The following is a 14,777-nucleotide window of genomic DNA, read 5'->3' as shown; positions in this document are numbered from 1 at the left end:
GCTGTGGCTGATTGAGAGAATACAATGAGAAGTACAGGGGTAGAGAGGCGATACTTAATAATTAACAAAATCTAACACATGTTGCAAAAACTACATTATTCACAAAATCCAAAGAAAAAGTAATTCATCAAGGGGCCGGAAAGTTGCAGATCTGATGACCTGCGAAATTTTCAACAGTGCAAAGGACAACCAAACAGCTAACATAAACCAGGAATGTAGCAATAGATGGTAAGAAACAAAAACTGACTTAAATAACTTTTATAAGCATGTAAAAAGTTAAAAGATTTAACAAGGACAACGTGGGACTCGTCAAGAGAGATGGGAGAATTTAACATAGGAATATTTCACAATTATTTTGTGCGTGGCTTAATGGAAGACACACTATCCCTCTTGAACAAAGACATTTCCTATCCTCTAGTCACATGACACCTTCCTCACAGCCAAAGATGAAAAAGCCCGTAAAGGCCCCGGCAAGCATCTCTACATCCTGTGGTACACCTCTTATTGGGCTCTGCAGACATATCCATTCTTAAACCTGCTAAAACATGTAACAACTTCTCTTTGTTGATAAGTAGGTATAGAATTCCACTGTTCACCTCCTCAACTAGAGGGGGAGTGGGAAGGCAAGTTGAAGGAAAACTTAGGTCAGGCGGTGTGCAGAGAGAAAATCTGAGCCCATATTACTGAGACATGACTTACAACAATACTGATTCTGATGCAAACATTTAAACTGCTGAATTTGACAGAGGCCAGGCTGGTAAAGACCCACTCCATTAGAACAGTGCAGGAGGCCACAAACAGGTCAGAATGGGAGTGGGATGCAGAATACCAGTTGCAGGTACCTGAAAGCCCAGGGTTACCCTTTACACTGCACTCCCCCAATATGCATTTGTCTTTTCTAAAGTGAAGGAAATCATAGTGAGCTCAGAATGCAGAAGTACAGGTGCTGCTTCACACAGATGACTGGCCTTGGGTGGTGGGAAGAGAAGTTGTAAGTGGACTGGTCTTGCAGCTCCCGAGGTTGCATGGGAAAGCACCATGAAATGGGAAGTGGTTGATGCAGATGGAAGAATGGACCATAGAGTCATAAAGAAAACAGGAATTTGTGCATAGTGGTGCAATCTCTTGGAAGGCTGCAGATATAATAAAGGACAATCTAAAGTCTAGTAGGATTGTAAATTAAGACCAGGATAATGGGACGAGAGTAGAGTTGTGACAAATATCTAAGTCTAGATCAAGGGCTCTGTTAACCATGAAAGGGAATACATAGCTCAGAAAGGAAGATAGACATCTCAGAGGCACAGGCGTGTGAAATCTTTGTTGTCTGAAGCCCTTACAAGGAGGAAATGTCACAATAGCTATAGGGCATAAGACACTGGGGGAGGTGGGTTTTCTTCAGTGGGGCTATAATCTGGCAAGATTCAAGGGAGACCCATTTGAGGGAGAAAGCAAAATAGAAACCAACAAAAGTAATAAAATGTTCCAAGTCCTGTACAAATACAGAAAGCAATACCATAGAGTAGGACTGAAAAAGACTATGCAACATATTCACAAAAAGATGGACATCACATGGAACCACATGAATTCCATAGATTTACCTTTGATCCGGTAAGAGGAGTTGCAGAGAGAGACAATGATTTCATTTAGTCAAACAAGTGTAGCAGGAGAGGGAAGTAATACAATTTATATTCAAGTAGCAGAGGGCCCTCAAACCACACTGGTATAGGATAGAGATGCAGAGGGTTTGCACATCCATGGCAGAAATAAGTCAGTCAAGAAATTGGAAACTATTAATGTGGTAAAGACTACTTGAGGTGTAATAAATGTTGATGGTGAAGTGTCTGGACCAGAATGGAGTCAAGACAGGGGCATCCAAGTAAACAGTGTCACTAGTGCAGAAAAAAACAACCAATAGACGAACTGAGAAATAGAATTAATTGCTTACAGGAGGTAAAGTGGAAGTACAGTAATGGATGTTCATTGTTAACTTATTTTAAGTCAAAGATGGAGGCAGAAAATCTGGAATAGGAAGAAACAGGCGAATAAGATGAGTGTTGTGCTAAAAAAGATTGGTGCTGGGGATATTAGCAATTTAAGCAACAGAAGGCATCAAGAATTTGATCACTAAATTTGCTCGTTACAAAGTTGGCATGCAAACTGCGAATAGGATATCAGGAGACTACAAGATGAAATAAGTGAGTGGGAAAAGATCTGACAAATCAAGTACAATGTGGAAAATATGAGATGTCCTATTTCACCAAAAATTAAAACTAAATCAGGCCAAAAGACCTGTTTCCATGCTGTACAACTATGATCTATCCACATGGTGTGAAACAGCAGTATTCTGACATGCAGAGGGATTTACTGTTCTGCTTCGCAAAAGGCTAGCATGATGTCACCAAGTAATTAGCAAAGCTTAACAGAATATTATTGTTTATTGCTTGGGGAATTGAATACACAAGTAGGGGAATTGTGTTTCTGTTTAATAGGGCATTGGTAAGATCAAGCCTGAAACAATGTGTACAGTAGCGGTCTCTTTGGAGAAGGATGCAAGTACATCAGAAGCCGATCAAAAGTCGACTAAATGAGGACGTCTTCTTCTTCTAAGCCCTTAACTCCGAGTGGAGTCATCCGGATGCCAACATGACAGCGTTTTTTTTTAGTAGGCTTTCTTATTTTTACAAGGCCAAGTTGCTAGCTCAATGCTCAACCCAGCACAGATGGAAAGCATGCAAGGGGGCCAGCTGGATTCGAACTCGGGAGCCTTTGCTCCAAAGTCCAGCGCTGGTGCCACTACGCCACCAGCCAGCTCAAATGAGGATGTAGAATGGGTAAGTTACCTCATAATGAAAGGTTAGACAGGCAAGGCTAGAATTTAGAAGAATTAGGGAGATTTGGCTAAAACAAGATCCTGAGAGGTGGGTATATGGAAAATGCTTCCTTGAGAGGGAGAGTCTAGAGATAAGGCATCACTAGTTGAAAATAAGGAGTCAGCTGTTGAGTCACAGATGAAGTGAATATTTTTTCTTCAAGGTGATCATGGCTCTTTGAAACTCTTCATTAAAAAAAAACAGTGAAAGCAAAACTTTTGAATAGCTTCAAGGTAGAGACAGATACCTGATGAACAATGTTGTAAGATAAGACATTATCACGAAAACAGAACTGCAAAGCTGAGGTTACAATTAAATTATCTATGCTCTTATAAAATGAAACAGAATTAGTTCAGGGGATTTCTCCTGTTCCTAATTCACACGCTTTTAAAATTTACAGCAAGTCTTTGAGGTCTAAACTGCTCTTCTTCTCAAAATTAATATACAGATTTTTGCAAGTTACTAGCATTAATAAAACTAAATAATATTCTTCCATAATTTTGTCTGCCTTATCCAAAATTTAACCATAATCTATTGCAATTTAGGTATGCCCCACACCCAATTATCTATGCAGTATCCATGGTCTATCCGTTGGCTGGGATAGACCATGGATACTGCATCCCAGCTGTCTACGTGATACGCAAGCCAGGGCAGTAGGATATAGAGAGTAAGCTGTTGCCCATGTAGCAAGCTCCCCCTCTCCAGGCAGCTAATGAATGCAAAGGAACAGCAGAGACCGATACAGCTTGGCACCAGTGGCATCACAGAAGGTGGCAGTCAGTGTTGAACTCAAAGGACTGCTTTACAGATTCTAGCTCTGGATTTTTCCCCTTGGGGTTTACTCCTGAACCCTTCCCCATGAATGGGCATAGTTGCACAACAGTGAAGGCCTGAGATCACAGTTTTCCTTCTTCTAGATGAGCTGCCAACCACAGCTGACAAGCCCCATCTGCCCGAAGCAACTGGTTTTAAGGCACCAGTGACCCACCTTTACCTCTTCTCCTGTCTGTAGAAATGGTTTTGCTGGGTTTAGTAGCTAAACCACGTGCAAAGGCCAGGAGTTGGATTTGGTTGTCAGAGGCTATTGGAGATGTATGCCATTGGGAGCATTTAATTGGTAGTGGGAGCTTATCCCCTCTACCCCACCCCCAGAATATGATAACATTAAGGAACCAATTATCCTCCAAGTGATATACAAGACTGAAATACAAGACTGAATATTCAATTTAAGTGAATTATTCAAATAATGTGATAAATCTTTACTATTACTAACCCACCTCTCTGGCACTAAATATGAATTATTAACCTTGCAGCCTCATTGTAATTTCTTTTAAATTTTACAATACTTTCCATTATTGTCTCATTTCTCTTAATCAAAATCTTCACAAAAAAAAAGGAACCTGCCATAGGGCACATTGCAGTATGGAACTGCAGCGGCTATGAGACTGACCTTAATCCTTTGCTCGAAGAGGGGTTCCCAACTTTTTTTTTAAATGTCATGGACCGATACCATTAAGGGGTCCATGGACCCCAGGTTGGGAATCCCTGCTCTCGAGGCAGGTAGGAGTCTACAAGATGTTTGCATCTCCAATCCTAGGAAAAGAAGGTGCTTTGGAAGTTGGGGTGAATCTTTCCAGCTCTTCCTAGTTCATGAGCAGTATTATAAGGCCACATTTCCCTAAAGCTGCTTTCACGTACCTGCAACAATAACTGGAAATCTGACAAAGAATAATTGACTTTGTTTCCCTATTCATAGATGCTGCCTTACCCAAGTGCTTTAGCATTTTCTGCTTTTGTCTCAACTACCCAAACCCTGATTAACCTGGTATAAACTTGGACCACAGACAGCAGCTATTATACAAATGTTACCAGTCATGGACACAACCTGATGCTGGCTGCTGTTTTTATTAGTCTATCACATTTCCAAGTTGTATTATCATCAACAAACTTGAAACAAACTGTACACTCAAATCTAAGTCAGTAGATCAGAGGTTCCCAACCTTTTTTGTAATGCCATGGACAATACCATCAAGCAAGGGGTCCCCTGCATTAGTGTATGAGACAGGGCAGTGTTCTATACATCAACTATCGAGGAACACTATTGCATACTTCAGTCTGAAAAAACAGTTCATTGGCCCTCTGCCTCTGAGGTAATTTCAATCCTATTCATCCATGATGCATTGCAAAAAATATTTACAATGTTATGAATACTAATTCAACTGCAATGAAGTCACAGACGCAACTGGGAGATAAAACAAGAACAAAAAATATGCAGAAGCTAAAAGAATATGCACAAAGGAAACATGACTGCAAATGAAACCACAAGATTGCTACTGCACTTTATGGCATCTATCAACTCAAAACAGTGGTACCATACTTAAAAACACACTGGCAAACACTGGTTACACCTGCAGTTTTCTTTAACATAGTTCTATGCTAAAAGCTGACAACAAAAATCCAAGCGATTCTGACTACAAGTGCCATTAACAGCAACGTTAAATCCCTATATTACACAAACTGCTGCCTTTGATCTAGTTTCAGCATAAAACAGGATTTAAATTTACCAGAAATTACATTAATAGTATTTTTAATTAAACAGGAAGCACTCAACAACTGAAAGAAAAACAAGTTATAGGTGTAAAAGAATAAAATTCACTAAAATAATTACTCTAGAAATAACAGGACCAGAATCAAATTCAACCTTGAATTGTTCAAAGTACATTATCAAAGTATGTATCAGTTATACAACTTTGAGATTCATCTGCTTACAGGCAGCCATAACCTGAAAGAACCCATTTTAAAAAGACTAACAAACACACAGAGAGAAAAAGAAAAACACATAAATCATGCAAACAATAAAAGCAAGCAACAACATTCAGAACAAATGTGAGTCCATAGACACGAAGCTCAGAGCAGGCCCAGAGGTTCGGCTTTAGTTCATCACACCTCAGAGCAAAACGTCACAGAGCTCACAGACATGAAGCCTAGAGCAGCCAGAGGAAGACCACAGCCTCAGCGATGCAAAGAGCAGAGCAAACATCGTGGAGCAGAGAGCAGAACCGACCCAACCCTCAGCTCTGCTCCCGACACCCTGCCTTTTCAATCCATCCAGTCCGGTGTTTAAATCGTCCAAACACCAGGTCGTTCCTCACACTAGGACCTGGGCCCTATCGCTTTGATACACTCTGGGCCTAGACCTTTCTGCCACGTTTCGGCCCGTACTCAACCATTCCAAATCAACCCAGCGGTTAGATCGAACCAACCTCGCTTTCGGTTTAGATAGGCAGGCTCCAAAACTCCTCTGCTTCAATTTTTCTCCTCTTTGTGTGCCCCGACTCTGCCTCAACCTCACTCCAACCACTTCTCCTCAAACGTGCCTTGACCTCATTCTGACTTTGCATCGTACCTGCATGCCTTGACCCTCAAGTCAGCCTCGCCTTCGGTCGCCTCTTCGTTTGCGGTGATCGTTTACCACAATTTTCCACAGAAAAGTTGTTATTAGTAAAGAATTTTGTTGCATTTCTTGCTTTATGAACTGCCAGTAAGCTGTTACCCGTCTTAAGTAGCGCCATCTTAAAACTGGAACCAAACTGTAAAAGCTGTCATGATTAAATTAATAACCAAGATTCTTAAATTTAGCATATTTATAACCAATTTATTCGAACAATATTGAAAAATTTCAAAACTGAACAGTAATAATCAAGTAGCCATTTTTGGCAAGAAAGGAATTTTTATGAAGTATTTGGATGATTTATTCCAACTAGTTCATATTATTGACCACAATGTCCTACAGCAGACCCTCCCTTGCAATGAGACTTCTTATCGATCATAAAAGTATCACAAGTACAAGGACTGTGAAGCCAAGATCCATCACCTTCTGAAGGCAGAAAACAATACAAAGGAAAAAAAAATCCGGTAGAAGTTAGCAACCACCAAGAACAAAATAAAATAATTAACAGAGTACAAAACTTTATTTTGTAGCTAAAATTATGAACATATTACATTTGAAATCACAACAGAACTTAAAGGAAGCATTGAGAAGTTGAAGGTTGTATTCATTCTTGAACACCCAAACATTGGCATTAACCAGTTGGGCTCAATGATTATAAATTTAAAATACATCAGTTTATTTTAATCTGGTCTACAAACATCTTCTACCTAGATTGGGAAAACTAATTCTGCAAGGAGTACAGACATGAAAAGAAAACCATTACCGGACTGCCTCAAAAAAGATCGTTGAAATAGAATACAATGCAAAGCAGACTTGAACTGTCCTGGACCCTAAAGTTACTACTTAAAAACTGCTCTACAACAGGAACAAAGCACAAACCACTGAGGAAATTTATCTAAGATCAATTTATCACACTGTAAGTACACAAAATGCAAACACTTTGCTGGGTAAGCTTCTGGTGGCTTATATGCAGTACTGTGCAAAAGTCTTAGGCACATGCAAAAAAAATTCTGCAAAGATGCTTTCAAAAATATGCTTTCTAAATATCAAAAATACTGTAAAGAGCAGTAAATGGTTTTAAAAAAAAACAAAATCAAATCAATATTTGGTGTGACCGCACTTTGCCTTTAAAACTACATCAATTCTCTTAGGTACACTGTCATGCAGCTCTATAAGAAAATTAGCTGGTAGGTGGTTCCAAGCATCTTGGAGAACTTGCCACAGTTCTTCTTCAGACTTTGGCTGAATTGCTTGCTTCTGTCTCTCCAGGTAATCCCAGACAGCCTCGATGATGTTGAGATCACGACTATGTGGAGGGCATACCATCTATTGCAGAACTCCTTGTTCTTTTTGCTGAAGATAGTTCTTTAGAATCTTGGCTGTGTGTTTGGGGTCATTGCCCTGCTGCAGAATGAAGTGGAGACTGATCAGATGCCTGATGGTATTTTGTTATGGATGAGAATCTGCTTGTACTTCTCAGCATTGAGGATTCCATTAATTCCTTTTGTTTGAGTCAAAAATTTCAAATTTTGACTGATCAGTTCAGAGCATTTGCTGCCACTGTTCAGCACCCCAGTCCTTGTGTTGTGTATTGGTGAGTCTCTTGGCTTTGGTTCCACTTCGGAGAAATGTTTTTTTGGCAGCAACTCTTCCACAAAGACAATTTCTGACTTGGAAATTTTTGGCTCAAACAGGAGACAGTTTGTCCATAGAAGAACTGGAGAGCACTAAATGGATGAGTGTCTGCAGCCAACAGTGAAGCACAGCGGAGATTCCCTGCACGTTTGGGGCTACATTTCTGCAAATGGAATTGGTGATCTAGTCAGAATTAGTAAATCCTCAATACTGAGAAATACAAGCAGATTCTCATAATTACACAATGCCATCAGGGAGGTGTCTGATCGATTCCAACTTCATTCTGCAGCAGGGCAATGACTGCAAAACACATGGCCAAGGTCATAAGAACTATCTTCAGCAAAAAGAATAATAAGTTCTGCAACAGATGGTATGGCCTCCACCATGTCCTGATCTCAATATCATCAAGGCTCCCTGGGATTACCTAGAAAGAGAAGCAAGCAAGACAACCAAAGTCTGCAGAAGACCTGTGGCAAGTTCTCCAACAAGCTTGGAACAATCTACCAGCCGATTTTCTAATATACTGCATGACAGTGTACCTAAGAGAACTGATGCAATTTTAAAGGCAAATATTGATTTGATTTTTTTTTAAACTGTTTACCGTTCTTTAATTTTTTTTGATATTTAGAAACTTTTCTTTATTTTTGAAAGCACCTTCGCTTTACAGAGCTTTTCTTTTACATGCCTAAGACTTTGACAGTATTGATAACAACACATTTAAAATGTTGCTATCACACATTTCATAGCCCCATTAAATAAAATCCACTTTCTGATATCCACTATGCACATTTAATGCTTTCATTTCAATACTTGCCGCTCAACTATAAATATAACAAACAATATTCTCTGAAGACTACAATGAAAGGGATCTTGTTACAGATTTTTTTTCTCTAGACCTTCTCTCCTCTATGCTAACAAATCTCAACTGGAAGTATGTCCTGCGGAGTTTGCGAGGACAAAATTACTCAGATTTTCTTTTAAAATTCTCAGACTCATACAATTGTCAATTTCAACTAACGAAGAAAATGCAATTCAATTTAAAATTTAATTCAAAAACATAACTGTAAACGAAGTGAAAATTTCCAGTGTGCTTCATCTGAACCATCCACAACAATCTCAATATGGGATTAGAAACAATGAGATAAATGGGATTTCTCAAAAAAAAATGGGACTGTACTCAGTGGATCTCGTCCATTCTTAAAACTGCAAAAGATTAATATAGCAGTTTACTGGGGGGCGGGGGGGTCATTTTAAAATCTGTACATTTTTCTGAAGAGTGATCCATTTTGAAACAAGCTACATGGCCAGGATATGATTCTCAGACAGTTAATGCAGTAACAAAATCATTTGGCAATGTACAAGCACCCCAATCTTATGATTTCCAGTATATTTGTGCAAAGGAAACTCAATGCACAACATCAATTAAAATTGAGCTTCAAATAGAAAAGATGAGGTAATTTTGAAACTAAACTTCCTTTCCCCTCCCCCTCTGCAGCCACCAAAAATTGTTTTCCTGTCCTAAAATAAATGGCTTCACAATTACTGCACAAAAATGCAATGCACTGCAGGATGACTGACTCTTAAAAAATAAAAATGTTTCCTGTTCTGCCTTCTTTCTATGATAATATAATCACCAAAAATTGGAGTCTACTCAAGCAAAAACATTTAATGTTATCAATAATAAAAACACTAATGATCACATTCATTTTTATATTCTAATTACCTATATATTGATAATGAAAGACTCAATGATCCCAAGTTTTAAAAAATTACAAATATCTCAGTTGATAAAACACCAGTTAGCCTCCTACAAGGAGAGAAATTTCTAGAATTTTTCTTATGGCTTATGTCTACCATCATTTCATGTCTTATATTCCTATAAAAGGAAAACTGTGCTTGACAAAACAATTGAATAGTCAAAGAATGTTAAAATCAATTTAAATGGATTAAAATAAAGGAATAATAAAATATTTTATAAAACCACTTTAAAATCTAGAAATAAATGGGAAAAACCTGCCTACTTATAAAACAAGCTCAGTGACCTCACAAAAATGAATGGGATGGCAAGACATTTGCCAGTCACCCATGCATCTGGCCCCTTAGCTCAGTATTTCTACTCTATCCTGCTTTTAGCAGTGACTCGAACAGTGGAGCATGAGGTGAGAGGACTGATGAGGACTGTCCTCTCAACTAGATCATGGACACTCCGACAACATTCAACTCGATAAAGCAGAATGCTTCTGTTTGGCTCTGCAATGCACAATTGCTAAATAAAAATAACAGTTTCATGAAATAAGAAGCTACCTTGATGCATTTGACAAGATGTTGCCTCGTAAAAGGCTTTTGTAGAAAATGAAAGTTGATGGTCTAGAATACCTTGGAAAATACAGAACAGTGTAGGTAAATGTAGAATTTCCATTTGGCAAAAAAACCTAAATGATAAATGATGCAGATGAGATTCAGGTATCATGTGCATGTTTTGCAAGAGGCTAATGAGCAGCTGAGCAAGCAATTAGCCAAGCTTAACAGAATGTCAATGTTTACTGCTAGGGAGTTTATGCTTCAAGTTACAGAGGGCATTGACTAGACCATATCTAGTGCACCATGACCGGTATTGGTCTCTTTATCTAATGAAGGATGTTAATGCTTGGAAGCAGTTCAAATGCCTTTTTTAAAAAGACAATGCCTGAAACAGGCAGGTTGTTTTTAATGAGGGAAAGTCAGAAAGATTGTACTTGTACCTACTGGAGTTTGAAAGAGTGAGAGGGGGCTTCAATGAAAACACATACAACTCTGAGGGGCACATAAGGGGAAATGTGGAAAAGACATTTTTGTTATATGGGTATCTAAAATTAGAAGTCATTGCTGAAAAAGAATAAGGAGTCACTTGTTTAAGCTTAAATTAAGGTACAATTATTCATACCATTCCTCTTAAGTTCAAAGTAAAAATTTATCAGAGTACATACATTTCACCACATAGAACCCTGAGATTGTTTTTCCTGTGGGCATAATCTGACATTCTTTACTTCAAAAAGGCAATGGAAGCAGAGTGTTTGAATATTTTTAGGGCACAGACAAATAGATTTTTGATATACAAGGGACCAAAAGGTTGCCACAGGACTGGAATGCAAATGAGACTAGAACCAAATCAGATATATCACATCAAATGGTAGATTATGGGACATAATGAATATTTGCTCCCATTTGAAAGTAGGCCCTCATGATAGCATTCAGAAATTGTTAAGGCCATGACAACAAGCTGATAACAAACCATCAGGCCAAGTAAGAGGTCCTGTGATCTGCATAGAAAACCCAGTTGCCACTGACATTGCGTGCAGAATCCAGACCTTCAAAACAATTGGTCTTTCAGATTTAACAAGTATGGTTACAAGAAATGCACAAAGTGAGGCAGTAGTTTGCACGTCTGACCAAGGACACCATCAGCTTTTGCATCGCAAACCTGCAGTAGTTGAACATGCCAACTCACATATCCTGTATTCATCACATATTCCCAGCTGTTAACAGGAGTAATCTGACAGGCCTCTTACAAAAGGGAGAGATGAGTATAATCTGAAAAATCTTTGTTTGCCACGCTTGAAGCAAGGTGTCAAAGTATTAAAAGTAGAACTGCTATACAAACGTGTGAACAAAATGGCTGTGACGTTTCACTTAGAAATTTTATACCTTAAACTATTCCTCACAATTTACATGAACTATGCAAAAACCAAAATACAGACACAACCCCAAGAGTTATTAGCACCACTAGTTAAAACTAGAACAAAAACAATTCATTCCTACCTTGGCTGTGATGTCTCCTCATACATTTTCTCTTTCCCTTCCTTGAAAAGGCTAATGGTTTGTTTAGTCTTCTTAAGGAGGTTTTCCATGAAGACCCTGAAGTATTCATTCTCTCCAAGGGCTTCCATTTTCCCCTCATATCGATTCAGGATCAGACGCAGATGCTGGTAAGTGTCTGGCAGGAGATCAAGAATATACGGAGGGCTGTTTTTCAGTCCTACTTTGGGATTCTGACACAGTCTGACCACCTACACAAAGAGTTAAAAATGAACAAACAAATGTGTAAATAGAAATAGAACAAAAGGAAATGAAAATCAAATCAGAAGTATTTAACAAAGTCCTCTCGAAAACAAAAGCAATTATTCACTTAAGTCAACCAGTAGTGCACAAGTTTTATTTTACAGAGAGAGCCGGAACAACAATCAAAATTAATTGAGATACATTTGCATGGAACACATTTTCTGTTATCCTGTGCTTTTTTCCCAAATCACATTCAGGAAGACAAAATCTCAAGTACATGTTCAAAAAGCTATCAAAAATCCAAGCCAATAATGGCTTGTTTATACTTTATAGTCGCCAAACAAACAATTGGTACTAGAACATACAATCATCACAGTGATATTTGATTCTCCACTTCACACTCCCTGGATTACAAATATTAAATATTAAAAATACTAAAAATAGTTAAAATTAGTAAATATTAAAATTTTAAATTATAAATCATAAATAGAAAATAGAAAAATGGGAAGTAAGGTAGTGCAAAAAAACAGAGTTCATTAAGTAGTAATGAATGATGACTACTGTTTTTTCAAGTGAAATAATTCATTTGAAATCATTTTTAAACTTGTAATTTGTCCCATAGGAAATCCAATTATTATTTTTGGTGTTTTGTCTTAGACAATCATTGTTTTTAAAATATCCAAAGTACATGTATTAAGTTAGTATTCATTGCTTCTATTTTCTTAAAAAGTCTTCCAAATTATTCTCCTTACCTCTTCTGCAAATTGTACTTAGCTATTTCTATCTAAATTTATTTCTCCCCCCCGCCCCCTCAAGTCATCGTCCACTTTTGGTTTGAAATAGGATTAGCTTCCATCCCTGGATATCACCTCTAAATACTTGCAGGTATAAACTGAGGAAATACTCTGATATCCTCCAGTACCTGAGAATTTTAAGAGTTCCAGAGAAAGATATGACTTCTCACCAATCTTGCTGTTAAGAACATGCATTTAATACATAGTGTATAACTACTTCTGAAGTATCTAGATTTTACTACATTGATGTTTGATTAATCTAAAATATAAATCAGATTTAATACTGTTTCTAAGGGAAATGTGCTTTCTAAAAGAAAATTTGAAAGAACGCTTTCTCTTACACCAGATAGTCATGTTAACTTTTGCTTCATCTTTCTTTGCAACCAAACAACTATCTGATTGCAAAGCAATCTTTAAAAGATTCCAAAACAACCCATATCTTAACAAATATGTTTACTCAATATACTATACATATAGGGCCAAATCTTCCCCTCTGCCACCCGATTCCTAAATGGACATCGAAGTTTTGGACACTACCTCACTATTTTTTTTAAATATACAGTGTTTCTGTTTTTGCACTTTTTTTTTAATCTATTCAGTATATGTAATTGACTTACTTGTTTACTTATTATGTTTTTTTTTCTCTACTATATTACATGTTGCATTGAACTGCTGCTGCTAAGTTAACAAATTTCACGTCACATGCCGGTGATAATAAACCTGATTCTGATATGCAGTGGATCTGCCTACAAGTGAAAAATTAATAGATTTTGGAACTGAAAGATATGCAGAAAACTGATACTGTCAAAAAAATGTCAGCTTTGAGAAAGCATGAGAAGCCAAACAGCCTTGTCCCATTTCCATATATTGTCTTGACTGAAAAAACTCAGGGTTGTGAAAATCTAACCCCTTACTTCAGTCAACTTACGAAAGTATACAAAAGCAAAATAAACAGTAAATGCTGGACGATAGTAAAACAAAAAGAAATACAGGAAACAGCCTTCAAATCAGGTAACAACTATGAAAGGAAAATCAAAACATTTCAGATCAATGACCCCAACACATGATCAACCTGAAGTCTAGCTGTTTCTCCACAAATGCAGCCAACTTGCCAAGTGTTTCAGACATTTTCTGATTTTAGAACAATCAAGTTTTAGTGCATAGTTCCATGAGTTTATGTAAAGGTTGGCAGAGGAAATATAGACCACAAAATACACACAAAGCAGAACCAGCCTTCAGAACTTCTCCTTGGCTGCCTTGCCACTGCAATCATGTCAGAAATCCAGGTCAAATCACAAAGAAACATCCAAAGGCCCAGATGTGGCCAGTAAGCTAAATGCCCTGAATTTCCACAGCAGATTGTTGGGCCAAGGGTCCCTGTCTTTATCAATTCTCTGAAAAAGGCATTTCTTTCTCTAGATGCAATTTGTTTCAAATCTGTATTCACTGCCTTTTTCAAACTTTTTTTTAGAATTTGCTTTAAATGGAATTTCTTTTATTCCCTATTCTAATTCACAGACCCAATTCTTTCTAAGTTTAACATTCTTCATCTATATCCTCTCCATTTTCCCCCTTCCAAAATGCATTCCTTCCCTTTTCTAACTCATTCAGTTAACTTAACTGATTCAAGATCAGAAAAGAGGATGCTATTTAGCCATAATTTGATTTCTTGCTGGGTCTTTGTAAAGCAATCCAACCAGTCATGTTGCTAAAATTGTTCCCAATATCACCTTCATTTTGGGAGCTGAGAGGTGGTCATGAAGGTGTAATAGACAGGCAATGTGATCTACTTCTATCAGTTCACACAATTACTTAAAAACTGCCAAGAGTTGCTAGGTGGAGACAGAAGTAGTTCAAGCATAAAGACCACTCCACCTAATTACCTAATGAATTGGCTTGTCAATAGATTTCTATCTGCAACTTTAGATGAAATCTATAGTGACAAAACACATGGATTGGTACTCCAGGATACATATTGAAGCAAGAAAA

General features: G+C 37.8%; 1 protein-coding gene across 1 annotated transcript in view; it reads right to left on the bottom strand.

The window, feature by feature from the left end:
* The window catches only part of cbl (Cbl proto-oncogene, E3 ubiquitin protein ligase), a 144,800-nt gene that overhangs the window by 94,869 nt on the left and 35,154 nt on the right, over positions 1 to 14,777 (bottom strand). The window contains exon 2 of the mRNA XM_072238167.1: positions 11,755 to 12,002. Coding sequence (XP_072094268.1) covers positions 11,755 to 12,002 — 248 coding nt within the window. The remainder of the gene's footprint in view (positions 1 to 11,754; positions 12,003 to 14,777) is intronic.

This window comes from Mobula birostris, chromosome 20 (genome assembly GCF_030028105.1).
Source record: "Mobula birostris isolate sMobBir1 chromosome 20, sMobBir1.hap1, whole genome shotgun sequence".
NCBI classification, from domain to species: Eukaryota; Metazoa; Chordata; class Chondrichthyes; order Myliobatiformes; family Myliobatidae; genus Mobula; species Mobula birostris.
The sequence above is the reverse complement of the archived record's forward strand: the minus strand, read 5'-3'. Positions and strand labels throughout refer to the sequence as shown.